This window comes from Pipistrellus kuhlii, unplaced genomic scaffold, assembly GCF_014108245.1.
Source record: "Pipistrellus kuhlii isolate mPipKuh1 unplaced genomic scaffold, mPipKuh1.p scaffold_m20_p_79, whole genome shotgun sequence".
In the NCBI taxonomy this organism is placed as follows: Eukaryota; Metazoa; Chordata; class Mammalia; order Chiroptera; family Vespertilionidae; genus Pipistrellus; species Pipistrellus kuhlii.
Window position 1 is genome coordinate 473,789 of NW_023425583.1, and position 16,080 is coordinate 489,868.

The window sequence follows — 16,080 nt, forward strand, 5'->3', positions numbered from 1 at the left end:
GGTGCCCAGGCTGGGCCCTCCGAGGCCCGGCTGCCCGGTGGCCTGAGCGGGAAGCGGCCGGGCCTTCCTGCGCTGGCGCTGGCGCTGGCGCCGGTGGCGCCCAGATGTTCCTCTCGGCTCTGGAGAGCAGACCTGGCCTGGCGCTCCTCCCGGGGAGGAGGGCACAGCTGCTCTGGGAGATAGGAAATCGATTTGCCGGCCTGGAAGTATTAGAGAATATATGAGGGGGAAGATCATACTTGGGAATATTTTTATCCATGGAATATTTCTTGTCTGCGTTACAAAATAGTGCTTCTAGCGCTATTCCTAACATTTAAAAAAGTTTGAAATTCACAGGTGTCTGTTCCAAAGTTTCTTAATATGTGGTCCATTCCCTGAGGCGGCCACGTGTGTTTCGTAAGAACCGGACGCACCATTTGCAGGTTCGGTGCAAAGTGGAAATGTGGGCCCCGCCCTTCTGGAAACGTCTGGAGAACGTGGAGATGCAGCAGGAGATCGAGTGTGGGCCTTCGGGGGTGGCTGTCCGCAGCCCCGCTGGTCCCCGGGCCCCCGCCCGGCCTGTGTTGTCCGCTGACCGGGCAGCTCAGTCTGACCCCCAGCCGCTCTCGCGCCTCCTCGGTGTGCAGCCATGCAAGTTGCTTACTTTGCAAAAAGTCTCAGTGACTTGATAATAAACAGGTTAAGCCACCTACTTCCCAGGTTTACCTAGAGCTCTAAATGCCATGACATTACCAGTGCTGGTACCTTTCTTTCTGTTCTTTCTAAGTTACATTTAAACACTTCATAGTTTCCATCTTCTCACCGTGACTCGGATGGGTGGCTCTACTCGTCCGCTCCCTTTTTGCCCTCACACAGGAATGCTTCCACAGTCTGTGGGCCTGACACTCAGGAGGTTTAATCTAAGAAAAGGAGTGAAATTACAAATGCAAATCTGGTATGAGAGCTAATATTTACTTAGAATGAAAACCCAGAGATAATGGGTTTGAATACAAGAACCTGACAAACGCCATAAATGTGGCGGTGCGTTGACTGAATTTCAGCCAGTCTTCTTTAGGCGAACGCCTTTGGCTTCTACTAGAACGTTCCTTTCTGTTCCATCTGAGTGTGGGATGGAGACGCACTCCGAGCTCGTCTACACCCGAGGCCCGAGGAAGGGGAATCGGAGCCACTGAAAGGCTGTCCCTTCGCACTCAGCCCCGCGGTTGTGAAAAACGCCCTGAGGTTACATGCACAATAGTTCGGTTACTTTTCCAAGCAGTCTTGCTGCATTGGTGAAATTTCACATTTCGTTTGCTTTGAAAGAACCAGGCTGGCAAAATGAGATAAGACAGATACACTAAAGTATAATCCAATATATTAATATGTATAAAACTAGCATTTTTGTACCCTGAAGCACCACACATATGTGTGCATGTGCACACACACACACACATAGACACACTTAAATGTATTATTGACTTCAGAGAGGCAGGGAGAGGGAGGGAGAGAGAAACATCCATGAGGAGAGAGAATCGCTGATCGGCTGCCTCCTGCCCGCCCCACACTGAGAATGGAGCCCGCAGCCCGGGCCTGTGCCCTGACCGGGAATCCAGCCCTGACCTCCTGGCTCGTAGGTCGATGCTCCACCACGGGGCCGTGCCAGCCGGGCTGCGCTGCCATGCGTCTGCCTCAGGCTGCATCCCATGAACAGAGGTAACTGACCCTCCTGTTCCTGGTGCTTCCCGCCCAGAACAGAGGGGTGTGTTTGCAGGGTTGTGATCGCGCGGGGAGCCATCAGACACGGGGCTGCTGGGAGAAACTCTCCGTTGCCTTTCCGGCTGCAGGCCTGTCCGCTCTGGTCTCTTCTCCGTGGCCAGCGCGTTTTTATTGCGAGGCGCCCGCGGACACGTTCGCGCCCAGGGCTGTGTTCCGCCTGGGCCTTGGCTGCTGGCCGGGCGCCCTGGCAGGATCTTCCAGGAGCCAGTCCTCCGGGCCTGCTGGCGGTCTCCTCTCCATGAGGGGGACTGAGCCCGTGCACACAGCCATGGAGTAACACATACGTGTACACGCTACCCGGCTTTCCTGTGGGACCCACAATGCCAGGGCCACTGCCCCCTGCAGGCTCCGAGGGGAAGGGTGACAGGAGGGGTCAGAGAGGAAAGCGGCCCAAATTGATTACAGTTAAAATGTACAGTGTGGCCCTGGCCGGTTTGGCTTGGTGAACAGAGCGTCGGCCTGCGGGCTGGAGGGTCCCAAGTTCGATTCTGGTCAAGGGCACATGCCTGGGTTGCGGGCTGGATCCCCAGTAGGGGGCGTGCAGGAGGCAGCCAGTAGGTGATTCTCTCTCATCATTGACGTTTCTCTCTCTCTCTCTCTCCCTCTCTCTTCCTCTCTAAAATCAATAAAAACATATTTAAAAACGAAATAAAATAAGTATTAAAAAACATACAGTGCGTTCCCATTCACAGACGATCTCCATGCCATGAGCTAGGAAACAGATAACACTAAGGTGCGTGCATCGTCTTAGACTCTGAGACTTCCTGCGCTTATATAACCTGAGCCTCACGATACTCCACATGCTTCAGAACGCAGCAGCCTCACGCCAGCGGCCAGGGAGTTCATTTCCAAGGGAATGCTGCCCGCTTACAGAACTCTCTGCTGCTGAGAGCCCTGACGGTCAGCACTGGCAGCTACAGTGAAAGAAAGAAATCACGGACGAACCAGTGAGCAGACGTGTGCCAGGAAGTGGACTGTTCGCAGACCACGTGGCGTGGATGCCTGGAAAGAGGCAGCTCCCCGCCTCCCCGCTCACCCCCACACTTCCTGCCGCTCTGCTCCTGCCATCGAGGCTCCGGCTGCACACGCCCAGCACAACGGGACCAGAGACGGGGACTGTTCACATGTCACCCGCCTCTCTTCCCCATCTGTGTGTTTCAAAGTATGACAGGAAATTACGCTTACGAGGGTTTGTCTCCGACTCTAAGTCAAAAGTTAGAGAACGCCCTAAAGCCCTTTGATTTGGGGAATTATTTCTCGAACACAAGTTTTCTGTTTTTTTAAGAAAGAGTCTATTTAAATCGCAGTTACTGGGCCTGCTGCGGCCGCGGTTCTGGTGAGTCAGAAACAGGCCATATTTGGACTTTCAGTTTTCCACTTTCAATGACTTCCTCTGTCTTTCCCCCCCCCCCCAAAGCTCCACCAATGTAATATATTTTAATCAAGTGAAAACAGACGAGAATGTGACTCACCCCGCGGCTGGGATCGGGGTGCTGATGTCATCCCGTTTCCACCGCCAAATCGCTGTCCGGCTCTGAGCAGCAGGGGCTGCGTTTCAGGCAGAAACCGAGGCGTTTGGCTCTGACTCTCTTTATCTTCTTTCCCTTCTTTGTGCTCCTTAAAAAGAGAAACACACACACACACACAAACACCCACAAAAACTCTGGAATAGTTCATGCTCTTCTTTTTTTTAATTTTAGAGAGGAAGGGAGAGGGAGAGAGAGAAATATCAATGATGAGAGAGAATCAGTGCTTGGCTGCTTCCCGTACACCCCTATTGGGGACTGAGCCCTCAACCCGGGCATGTGTCCTTGGCCGGAATCGAACCTGGGACCCTTCAGTCCACAGGCCAATGCTCTATCTGCTGAGCCACACCGGCCAGCGCAGTTCATGCTCTTCTTGTGGGTCACACAGACATTTCCTCCCGGTCCCAGGACCCATCCCGATGCTCACGGACACGTTTCTTCCCGGGACCCCGCTGTGCCTCCCCAGGAGGAAGCCCGAGGCCGAGGCTGAGCCGGACAGCTCGCTCCCTGTGCCAGGGCCTCCCCTCCTGCTCTGCCAGCCGCTGAGCCTGCCCCGGCATCGGCTCGGAGAGCGGGCAGCGCCTCATCGTTGTGTCCGCCGTTGTGAAGGCTGGCGCCACGTCAGCTCCCAGCTGGCATCGCTCCTCTGCCCACAGCATAGGACGGAGGGGTTTCTGCTCACCCACTGCTCCGGCATCCCCCCCAGGGGCTCCCCTCTCCCCAGGCCGCCCCCAGGCTCCGAGGGCTCTGGTCCGACTCCGGCCTCTGCCGGTCCTTCCTGGTGAGGGACCGTGTGGACGCCATGGCTAAGTTTCTGCTTGGTCTGCGAAGGCTTTGCCAGTGTCTTCCAGCGCACAGGGCGCCCCCAGAAGTTGTATACAAGCCTTAACGGCAGATGGCTCAAATTTGAAAATGAAACGCACTTTAACGAACACTGCCTTTAGAGTTTATTCACAGTGTGTATCCATTTTTGGGTCACCCTGTACGTTCTCCAGTCAGCTAGGAGCCAACATCTCAATCTTCGTGTTTAATTTATATAAAATCCAAGGTTATATATAAAAACCACTTTTGCTAGCTGAACAAGTAGCATAACTTTGAATTATGTGTAAAAATTAAGTGCAATATTATAAATCAGAGGATTTTAATTTAGGTTTCCGAGTTTAATATTACTGAGATGTTCTTATGGAGCAGCTGTTCACATTACACTTGGAAATGCTAAAGAGACATACATTCTCTGTGAAATAGCAGTTTACTAACCTGGAGAAGGAGACTGCTTCAGGTGAAAATGCCCCCTTTTTAGACAGGAAGAGTCAAGGACCAAGTTCTTCAACTTTATTTTCAGCTTTGCTTTTTCAGAATTTCAATGTAAACTATTTCACTTTTATTGACATTCTCACACATACGCAGCTAGTAATCCAACTAAGTTTCTTTTTTTTTTTTTTTTTAAAAAAACATATTTTATTGATTTTTTTGCAGAGAGGAAGGGAGAGAGATAGACAGTTAGAAACATCGATGAGAGAGAAACATCGACGAGCTGCATCTTGCACACTCCGCACTGGGGATGTGCCTGCAGCCAAGGTACATGCCCTTGACCGGAATCAAACCTGGGACCCTTCAGTCCGCAGGTCGATGCTCTATCCACTGAGCCACACGGGGTAGGGCCCACTAAGTCTCTTTTAGGCTAAAGAATCATTAGCTCCATGGAGTTTGCTCGAGCTGCCTCTGTGAAGATAGTAAAATCCCTCAGTTGGGATAATAATTGTAACCGTGGCAGGATGTGGCCTCCGTGTAGAAGAGGGAAGTGTTCTGTTACAGCTGACATGGTGACAGCAATGCTTCATAAGGCCCCTTCTTCTGTAAAAGTGTCAGAAGCACTCAGCAGGGCACTCCGCTCTGTAAACTTGCTGATCCACTGCGACTGGGGATCTCACTGTGTGTCTGAATCAGCAGTTTCGGAAACACCGAAACACGCCGTCCAGCTGTGCCCCCGCCTGCAGCCCACCTCTGCCAAGGCAAACAGGGCCCGGCCTGTAATCGGCCGCGCGGCCGGCTCCTCCCCTGCTTGCGGGATGGGTGTGCCGAGTGCACGTCCGCGTTCTGGTGCTCGGTTCCTGACCACATTGTACTTAAGTCCCCTCTGTTGGTGGGAACTTGAAAGCGGTGCCACTTTTAGATCTGGGAGGGTGCACAGCAGTAAGCAAGACGGGACAGTTCTGTCGTGGTCAGGATACATCCTCTCGACATTTCCTTGACTGGTACCTATAATGTTCCTAGGGCCCGTCTTTCCTCTTGTCTCCGGAAAACACTTTAAGAGCCGCCATGTCACATGTATGCTTTATCCCAGCGGCTGGCAAACTCATTGGTCTACAGAGCCAAATATCAACAGCACAACAATTGAAATTTCTTTGGAGAGCCACATTTTTTATTTATTTTTTAATATTTTTTATTGATTTTTTACAGAGAGGAAGGGAGAGGGATAGAGAGTCAGAAACATCGATAAGAGAGAATCATCGATCAGCTGCCTCTTGCACCCCTCCACCCCCCACCGGGGATGTGCCCGCAACCAAGGTACATGCCCTTGACCGGAATCGAATCTGGGACCCCTCAGTCCGCAGGCGGACGCTCTATCCACTGAGCCAAACTGGTCTCGGCTTGAGAGAGCCACATTTTTTAAACTTAAACTCCTTCTAACGCCACTTCTTCAACTCAGACTAGCCCAGGCCATGGTGTTTTGTGGAAGAGCCACACTTAAGGGGCCACAGAGTCGCCTGAGGCCCGTGAGCCGCAGTTTGCCGACCACGGCTTTATCCGCACCAGTGGGAGGGTCCTGAGCTTGCACCTCGTGCTCCCAGGGGAATGCCGTTGGCAGGAAGGAGGCCTGAGAGCTTCCGCACCAACTCTGCTCTGGAGACGTGGAGCTGCTCAGCAGAGCTCCTCTGAACGATCAATGCCTTCACCCAAACATTTCTATATCTCAGGGCAACAGAGTGAAATGGGAATGACTGGAAGTGATCTAGAGAAAATGAACCTCGTCCACATCTCTGATCCCTCTCTCCCTTCCCCTTCCCTCCATTCCTACTTTCTGGCTGCACCTCCCAACAGGTGATGATTTTTAAAAAAATTTCTTTATTGACTAAGGTATCACATATTTGTCCTCATCCCCCCATTCCCATCCCAAACCCCTCCCCACGCATGCCCCCACCCCCCTGTTGTCCATGGCCACTGGTTAGGCTCATATGCATGCACACAAGTCCTTTGGTTGATCTCTCCCCCTTACCCCCACCCTCCCCTGCCTTCCTTCTGAGGTCTGACAGTCTGATCGATGCTTCCCTGTCTCCGGGTCTGTTTTGGTTCATCAGTTTATGTTGTGGTGATCTTAATGGTGGTTCTGGGTTCATCGTACTCAGCGTGATCGCACTGTCTTCCTCAGTGCGCCCTGGAGTCCCCATCCCCCCCCTCCCCCGCTATGGCACCTCAGTTCTAAGGACCAGGATGAGGTTGGGTTGGTTTCTCACTCTTCAAAGCTAAGCACCAGGTTGCGCTAACCATCCGTTCCCTTTCTCCTGGACTCGGAGTTGTCCTTACCTTTCCGCTACTTTAAAGGCCGTTCCCCTGGCAGTCAGATCTGGTGGGGGAAGGGGGGCCGCTGTGGAATGCACGGGGGAAGGGGGGTGCTGTGGGGACAGAGAGCTCTGTGCCTGCTCGGATACATGCCTTTTTCGGGGAGCGATGTCTTCTCTTGGAAGCAGAGATGGGTGTGGTTCTACCAGAAACAGAACCGTGCGAGGATTAGAAAGGATTTTTTTTGTTCCACGAGTAAAGATGTGGAGATATTTTTTATGGACGCCTTTCTGTGCTTCTCCAGTGGCAGGGCATTCTGGAGAATCTCACTCAGGAGTTTATTAGTTTGGTGAAACCATAACAATATTATAATGCCCTGAAATATAGCGATCGACATAGATGCGATCTGGAAGTCCTGAGTAGACCATGACAAGAGGAAGGTATTGTTAAGATTGGAATTCCTTGCAACTGGTATTTAACTATTTCCTGGCCCTTCTTCCCATCCATTTTACTGTAAATACTTGATGCTTTTAAAAATGTCCGTGTCACACCCTCCGCCCCCCCCTCCCCCCTTTGGAGTGTTGAGTGGCCTGTGGTCTTACTGTGTGGGGCTGCTGGCCATTCCTTTGTCACTGACATCCACAGGTCACTCCCCTCACCGCCTGCCGGCGGCTCTGCTGGAATGTTCTGGGTCCTCAGGGGCTCTGCTGAAATCTCCCTCTCCGCCCCCCCCCCCCCCCCCCCGCCCGCCCACACACTACAGATCCTTGTTCAGAATACCTCTATTAAGTATGTTGTGGCTCCTGGAGCCCATGGGTGGGCCTTAGCGATTCACTACGAGACACCGGTGACAAATAAATTAATAAATTAATTTTAGTTCGATTAGCAGGGAGAAAAATTGCCAAATGTCCCAAGTGCCTCTTGACTGCTTTAGCCACATATTATCCTTATGGAAAACACGTCAGAGGTTCCAGAAGCAATTTCCCAGGCTCCTCTCGTTCCAAAACCGTGGTCGTGGCGAGGAGGCCGAGAGGGAAGACAAGGCCCGTTTGTCAGCTCGCACTCACCCAGGAACATCCTCCGATGGCCGCTGTTCCAGAGAAAACAAAGTAAGTCTCAGAGTCACAGGAAAATAAGATCCATGTGTCCCTCCGAATCTCCTGAGATGACATCACTCACACACTGAAAAACCTAAAATAATACGCTTTCGGAGGGGAAAAGCTGCCTCGCGTTGTGTATGTGGTGGGAATAGCCACCTGGGCTCGGTAGGAGGCGGTCGCAGGAGGATCTGGCTCGGACACGTGGATGCACTGACTGAGAACACACTCAGAATCCAGCTGATGAATGGCTCTCCTAGCAGCTCCTTGTGTGTGTGTGTTTCTGTGTATGGCTATACACATGGCATAAATAATACGTACAGCAGAGTGAACGCACCGGTTACCTGAAGACATTTAAGTAAAAATTATAATCCAAACGCACCATACATTTTTCAGTCAATAATGTCACGTTAGCTTCTTTATGATTCTCCAAGAACTTACCTAGAGGAGTAGGGGTGGTCTGCTTTTAGCATTAAGACTGGCCCCCAGCTGGCCCCTCCCATATGAGATGCTTGCCATGGGGAGAGGAGAGAGGGGTGGATCTTTTATTACCAGTAGATTATCTACATATTTGTTTTTAAGACTTGGTGCTGAATACTTCGGACATATTGATACCTGGCACAATTTTACACACCCAGCATGAAAGGTAAAGCAAAACTATCATACAACATAAATAGCAGTTAAAATGGCAGGTTTATATAAAACGCTACCCTTTTAAAGAGCCAGTGTACAGAAAGCTCTTGCACTTCTTTTCGCAGGCAGAAATTCCACAGCTCTGCAAACAGAACCGAGTGACTGAGGGAGTGAGGAGCAGTGTGCCCGGTGCACGGGAAAACTAAAATATTAAACAAAGCATGGCCCTGGGAGATGCGATAAAATGTGTCACAGTGATTTCCTCGCCCTCTGCTGCCCTCTCCATGCCACGGACAATTCCCAGACCTCCGGCCGCCACATAATTGTCCGTGGAACAATGCAAGTGCTCAGAGCCCGAAGGGCTGAATGGCTCCTTATTTGGCTGAGAAACAACTTGAGACTCACAGACTCACAGACTCTGATTTTCAAAGCGGCATGTGGAGCGCAGCAAGCTGTCTCGGTAGGAATGGACTGTGATGTCCTTGACCGTCTGGACAGTCCCCCTTCGTGGCCTGTACCCTGTCCTGCCATCTGAAAGGGAAGCCCTGACTCATGGATTTTATTTTAGCTGCAGAGAACTGTCTAGTCCAGTGGTCAGCAAATCGCAGCTGGAGAACCACATGCTGCTCTTTGGCCCCTTGAATGTGGCTCTTCCACAAAACACTACGGCCTGGGCGAGTCTATGTTGAAGAAGTGGCGTTAGAAGAAGTTTGAGTTTAAAAAATGTGGTTCTCAAAAGAAATTTCAGTCGTTGTGCTGTTGATATTGGCTCTGTTGACCAATGAGTTTGCCGACCACTGGTCTAGTCCAATACAAACGGTCGCCCATGTTCAGGATTTGTTAGGCTTAAGAAATAAATAACGAATTCATGGCTAAGAGTGAAGAAATGCAAAACCACAAACATGGACATTTAAAGAAAAGGATGAACCCCAGAACCAGACAAAAGGTGACATACTCTGTGATTCCATTCTGGAACATTCTGGAGAAGCAAAGCTACAGGGCTGGGGGTCAGATCCATGGTGCTGGTGGTAGGACCATAGATCCCACCACTGACACCTGCCATTCATATTGAGAAAAAAAATCAGTAAATCAGCACCTGTCATCCTCTGTTGAAAAACTCTTCAACATTTAGAAAACACTAAACTCCACCCTATGACCTATAAGACTTCAATGACAGACCTGGCCTCAAGCTTCTGTCCTATCAAAGGCAGCCATGATGGACTCCTTTCTCCTCCTGACACTCCAAGTCCATTCCTGGCTTGGTGGGAGGAATAGTGGCCTGTGTCCTAACCCTCCCAACCTGCAGCTGTGTTCCCCTGCGTGTCCCGGAGGACTCTGCGGAGGGGATCATGGGAAATGGTCCTGGATTGTCCAGTGAGACCCAGGGCAGCCACCGGTCTGTAGGAGCAGAGAGTCCTTCAGGCTGTGGTCTGAGAAAGGTGACTGCAGGAGTATTTCCGAGTGGCCCTGTGCTGCTGACCTGGAAGGGAGAGGGGGGAGAAGGATGCAGGCGACCTCCAGAAGCTCAAAAAGGCGGGGCAGTGGGTTCTGCCCTGGACTTCCAAAGGGCAGCGTGGCCGGTGTGGCATCTTCACTTTAGCCCACTGAGGGTCAGACTTCTGCCTTCAGACTGGGAGCAGATAATACTTCTGTATTGTATTCTGCCTACAGACTGGGAGCAGATAATACTTCTGTATTGTGTTTGGCTACTAAGTTTGTGATCACTTTTATGGCAGACACAGAGGGTTAAAACACCGTTCCAGGCCGCGCACCCGTGATGTTCCTGTTAGGAATGCCTTTTCTGACCCAGTGCTCAGGGGCAGATCCCTTTAAAGCATTAGATCCCAGCTGCTCCGTCCCCTCCTGAAGTGGGCCTCGCCCATGCACTGCAGCCTCCCCTGAGCAGCCCCTGAGCAGCGCCGAAGCGCATGAGTGTGGCCTTCCTGGCCTCGCAGGTCAGGGATCCATGGCCCCGGAGGCTCCCTTACTGCAGCTTTCCCACTCGGGCTGTCCGCTTGGCAGCCTCAGGGGCCTTGTCTGTGTTGGTCACAGCCGATCCTTGTTTTTTTTTTTTTTTTGTTTTTTTTTTAAATATATTTTATTGATTTTGTACAGAGAGGAAGGGAGAGAGATAGAGAGTTAGAAACATCCATGAGAGAGAATCATCAATCAGCTGCCTCTTGCACACCCCTTACTGGGGATCTGCCCGCAACCAAGGTACATGCCCTTGACCGGAATCGAACCCGGGACCCTTCAGTCCCCAAGCCGACGCTCTATCCATTGAGCCGATCCTTGGTTTTTTAGCGTAGACCTTGGCAAGTGATAGGAACTCCGCAGATATGTTTTGAGTGAGGGAATGCGACGGACGAAGGAGCCGGGCAGAGGTTGAGGTGTAGAGCCGCTGAGATGCGGGCGGGGAGAGGCTGTGGTCAGGGCTGACCGAGGGAAGCAGGAGGAGTTTTCTTCCACTCTGACTCCTCCTCATTGTCATTAGCACAGGTAACCCCACTACGTTACTTGGGAATTCAATTAGTTCTTCAGGAAGGGAAGTGGTTGAGTGAAGACTGCAGAGCAAGATCCACAGGCTGTGCGGCCAGCTGGCTGGGGTGAGGAGGAAGGAGGGTGCTCTGGGCTCCTGATGATCAGGTGAGAATAACGGTGGCGCGCGGAGCGATGGGACTTATTGGGACTCTGTTTCCAGCACTGACTGATCCAGAGGGATGCTCAGGGGCACTGAGGAATGTCTCCACGCTGAGGCCTCCACAGGAAGTCATTAGCATGTGAACAGGAAGCCCGCCCGGACCCATTCCTTCTTCAAGCCCAAGACAATGGGGGCGGGGAGGGCTGAGCTGACAGTGCAGCCCCAGAGCGCAGTCCTTTGGGAGGGGAAGGGGCGAAGGGAGTGAGGAAAGGCAGGCGTGTGAGAGGACTGCTTGGGGCCAGGAGGCCGGAGCGGGGAGAGTTGAGGCGGGAAGGGAGAGAGGGCCTCCACCGCCCTGGGGCGGAGGAAGGAGGGGCTTTGGAGTCATCCGCAGAGGCCTCCACGGCCCTGGTGCTGCTGGTGAGGAAACCCTGCCGCCCAGGAGGAGAAGCCGGTGGGAGCGGAGGAGAATAGATGGTGGGGACGTGGAGGGAAGGGACCATTTTTGTTGGTTCCTTTTTGGGAGGAGAGGAGGCTGGCGGGGCGCCTGAGAGGTGAGGGTGGAGTGGGGGTCTCGTGCGGTGCGCCACGCGCCTGGGTCGCGGGAGGCGCGGAGGGCGGGCAGCCCGATGCTGGCACCCTCTGCAGGCCTGGCACCTCCCTGCGGGCCTGGCCGGCGGGCCCCAGGGCCCAGGCGGCGGGAAGGGGGCATCTCTGAGGAGGCGGACCTGCCAGGGGCATTGCCGGGAGGAAGGGGACAGGCGCCCTGGGGTTACCGCGCCCCGAGCCCCGGCTCCCAGCGCCCGGCCAGCGCGGAGGGCTCAGCGGCGCGCCCAGCGGGCCGGACCGGGGCGGAAGGACCAGGAATGGCCCAGATTCTCGGGGCCCAGCCCGGCCGCGGGGCTGGCACCCCTGGTTAACCCGGTGCGCGTTCCCGTGCCCCAGGCTGACCGCAGGGACCCCAAAGCCCAGCGCAGGCCCGCAGGAGAGGGGACCCCTGCCGCCCGCTCCCCGCGGCGGGGGTTCGGGTCCGGAGGGTTCGGGCCGCGCTGGGTCCGGACCGGGCGCTGGGGGCGGCCACCTGCTCAGCCGCCACCCAAAGCGCTGCCCCCGGTGCCACCGCCGCAGCCGGACCCGTGGACCGGCTGAGTGACTGCGGTGCGGGTGTGAGGGGCCTGTCCTGCCTGTGCCTCCGCCGGGGTGCGGCCCAGGGCCCCGGGCAGCCTCCCCGCCGGTGCCCGCGCTCCTGGTGAGGACTCCACACGGCCGTGGTTTGGGGTGTCTGGGCCGGTACCCCAGAGGACGAACACTCGCCCTGCCCTCCCTTTCCTGCTGTTCTCCTGAGCATTTAGCAGTGATTTCCAAGTCCTGGTCTCCCTGCGGGTCCAGCGAGCAGAGGGGGACTTCTGGTCCTGCCCCGGCCTGCATCGGGGAGCAGCCCCCGGAGCCTGGGGGTGACAGACGACCCCGCGGACGCGTCTGAGCGGGACGTCGGAGTGTGGGGTCCTGGTGGGAGCCGCTGGCCGGACAGCTGGCCTCCTCTGAGCACGTCGCCCCGATCCTGCTCCCCACAGGTTCTGGGGGGTCCTCTCAGAAAAGCAAGGGCTGCTTTATCCCTGAGGGGCCCCCATCCCCACCCTCCCCCCACGCCCGGCCTGCCGGCCCCGCAGCGGCCGTGCCGGGCTCCTCTGCTGTTTGCATTTATTTTCTGGGCACCCACGGGTGTCCTCTGGTGTGGAGGGTGGGAACTCGGACACCTGAAGGCCCGGGCACGCAGGGCCTTCTCCTGTGCCACCTCCTCTCCCCGCGGGCAGAGCCGCACCTGCCTCCGGGCTCCAGGTGCCCCGCCCCATCGCTCTGAGCTCCTGGCCGGGCGGCAGGTGCGCCCGAGGCTCCGCTGCGCCTCTCACCGGCGGCCGGCAGGGCCCACCGGCCCCGCGGCTGGCCCGGGGGTGATGGCACCCCTCCTCCTTGGTGTCGCCCTTTGCAGTGTGGACGTCAGTTAATAAGTCGCCTATTTCAGTGCCCCTGACCGCCCCCAGGCAGGGCCGGCCCCGGGCCCAGGAGGAGGCGAGGAGACTCAGGACCGAGCGCTGTCTCCTCCCCCACCTCTTCCCTCCACAGCCTGAGCGGGCTGGTCCCGCCCCTCACATGGGCACAATAGACTCGTTCCTACTTATTTAAACAAATGTACCTCATTTGTTCTTTTTAAAAAAATGTTTTTATTGATTTCAGAGAGCAAGGGAGAAGGAGGGAGGGAGAGAGAGATGGAAACATCAGTGATGGGAGAGACATGGGCTGGCCACCTCCTGCACGCCCCCACTGGGGATCCAGCCCACAACCCGGGCCTGTGCCCGGACCGGAATCCAACCCTGACCTGGTTCACAGGTCAGCGCTCAGCCTGAGCCCCTGCCGGGTAGACTGGTTTCTACAGAATCCAGCTGGCTGGGCTGCAGCTGTGTCCCCAGGGCGTGGGGAGGTGGTGAGATGGGGTGATGGGGAGGTGGGGAGAAGGGAGGGGTGGGGAGGTGGGGGGATGGGATTAGGGGGAGCTGGGGAGGTGGGGAGAAGGGAGGGGTGGGGAGGTGGAGGGGTGGTGGGGAGCTGGGGAGGTGGGGAGTAGGGAAGGGGTGGGGAGGTGGGGGATGGGGTGATGGGGAGGTAGGGAGGAGGGGGTGGGGGGGGGGGAGGTGGAGGGGTGGTGGGGAGCTGGGGAGGTGGGGAGAAGGGAAGGGGTGGGGAGGTGGGGGATGGGGTGATGGGGAGGTAGGGAGGAGGGGGTGGGGAGGTGGGGAGGTGGGGTCTGAACTGGAGGACGCAGTGCACACCCTCTAAGGCGGCTCCTCACCTGGCCCACTTGTTCATTCCCCCCCCCCTCCGCCCCCCTTCCCCCCCAACCGGGGAAGGAGCGCAGCGGCCGGGCTGCCTGCTTCATCTTCTCCCCAAAGAGGGTTCGAGTCGGTTCTCGACGCACAAGGTGGGCAGGTCTCAGTCCCCTGGTCGCTGGTGCTCCCGCGGGCTGTTTCCTCCTGAGTCCTCTTGGGCTCGGGGGCCAGGGTCCGGGGGGTGTGTGGGGCATGGGGGGATGGAGGGAAGATGGGGGATGGGGGGAAGATGGGGGGATAGGGAGATGGGGGGATGGGGAGGATGGGGGATTGGGGGGGCCCTTCCTCCCTCCGGCTTTCCCAAAAGGGAGCGGGCCTGCTCGGTGCCTCCGGGCGGGAACGCCCGGGAGGCGGGCGGAGGGGCGGGGCGGGCGGCGGGCGGGCGCCCTGATTGGCTGCCGCCCTCCCTCCCCGGCCGGGCGCGGCGGCCGCTACTTAAGCCGCGGGCGGCGGGCTGCGCGCTGCGGGCGGGCGGGCGGGGCTGCGGGCTGAGACCGGTGGTCTGCGCTCCGGGCTGGGCTCCTCCGGGCTGAGACCGGGGTCTGCGCTCCGGGCTGAGCGGGTCCGAGCTCCGGGGCCGGGACCATGGCCCTCGCGCTGGGCGCCCGGGCGCTGCTGCTGCTCGCGGTGCTGCAGGCGCGGCCCGGCGCGCTCCGGGCGCAGGAGGAGGACGGGGACGGGGACGGTGAGTGCCCGCGGGCGGGCCCGGGGCGGGAAGGGGCTGAGGCACCGGGGAGACGGGGAGAGCGGTCCCCGGGGAAGAGCGCGCCCCAGGGTTCCGGGAGCCCGCTCCGTCCTTCTGCCCGGACAGGAGCGAGCGTGGAGGCGAGGAGCCCGCCCAGGGACCGGGCGCTGCAGGGGGGCTCGGGGCGCTGCAGGGGGGGCTCCGGGCGCTGCAGGGGGGGCTCCGGGCGCTGCAGGGGGAGGTCGAGGCGCTGCAGGGGGGCTCGGGGCGCTGCAGGGGGAGCTCCGGGCGCTTCAGGGGGGGCTCCGGGCGCTGCAGGGGGGGGGGCGGGGCGCTGCAGGGGGGGCTCGGGGCGCTGCAGGGGGGGCTCCGGGCGCTGCCGGGGGAGGTCGAGGCGCTGCAGGGGGGGCTCCGGGCGCTGCAGGGGGGCTCGGGGCGCTGCAGGGGGAGCTCCGGGCGCTGCAGGGGGGGCTCGGGGCGCTGCAGGGGGAGCTCCGGGCGCTGCAGGGGGAGGTCGGGGCGCTGCAGGGGGGGCTCGGAGGGGCCTGCTCCGCCGGGAGCGCGGCCTTGGGGGGCGCTTTGCGTGAGGGCCCCGCGGGCATCCATCCGGCCGCGCCTTTGTGTTTGGCCCCGGTTCTCCTCTCTGGGACTCCGCTTCTCCCCATTCCCACCGCGTCTGCAACTCTGTGCCTGCAACCCGCCGCTCAGGGAGCGCCCCCTTCCTTCCCGCCGAGGGGACGGGCCCTCTCCTGCCTCCCCCACTGTCCAGCGGGGCGGTCTCCCCCCTCCCCAAACCGCTGTCCCGACCTGGCTCCCAGCTGGGCGGAGGCGGGACCGGCGCCTTGCACAGCCACTCCTCACGGGGTGTCTGCGGGACAGCTTCTCCCCATGAACTCTCCCTCTCTGTCTGTGACACAGGCTGGCCCCCCTGACCCCCCTCGTCCCCTGGTCCCCGACCCCCCTGGCCGGTTGGTGGGATGGAGGCTGTGAGAGCGGCCGGGTCACCCTGGTCCCACCCTCCGTCCAGCCCTCGCCCTGGGGCGCCCGGTGCCAGGCCTCCTAAAGGCATGGGGTCCCCAGCTGCCGGCTGCACCGCCCTGTAGGCCAGGCTCCAGCAGGCCTCTGGCTCTCCCCGCAGCAATTAGTCTTTTCTGTAAAACCCCCCGGAGTCTGCAGATGCACTGGGATGCCTGCTGCTGGGTGTTCGCTCCCAAGATGCTCATAAACGCAGTCCAGAGACCACAAGCTCCAGAACCGTGTAAAGGGGGAAACCGCCATCTGGACGGCCGAGCCGTCT

The 16,080-nt window shown here is 57.6% G+C and overlaps 1 protein-coding gene across 1 annotated transcript in view; it reads left to right on the forward strand.

Annotated features, from left to right (window-relative positions):
* Window positions 1-14,547: 14,547 nt before the first annotated feature.
* The window catches only part of COL5A2 (collagen type V alpha 2 chain), a 115,088-nt gene continuing 113,555 nt past the window's right edge, over window positions 14,548-16,080 (forward strand). The window contains exon 1 of the mRNA XM_045576235.1: window positions 14,548-14,783. Coding sequence (XP_045432191.1) covers window positions 14,684-14,783 — 100 coding nt within the window. The 5' untranslated portion in view covers window positions 14,548-14,683. The remainder of the gene's footprint in view (window positions 14,784-16,080) is intronic.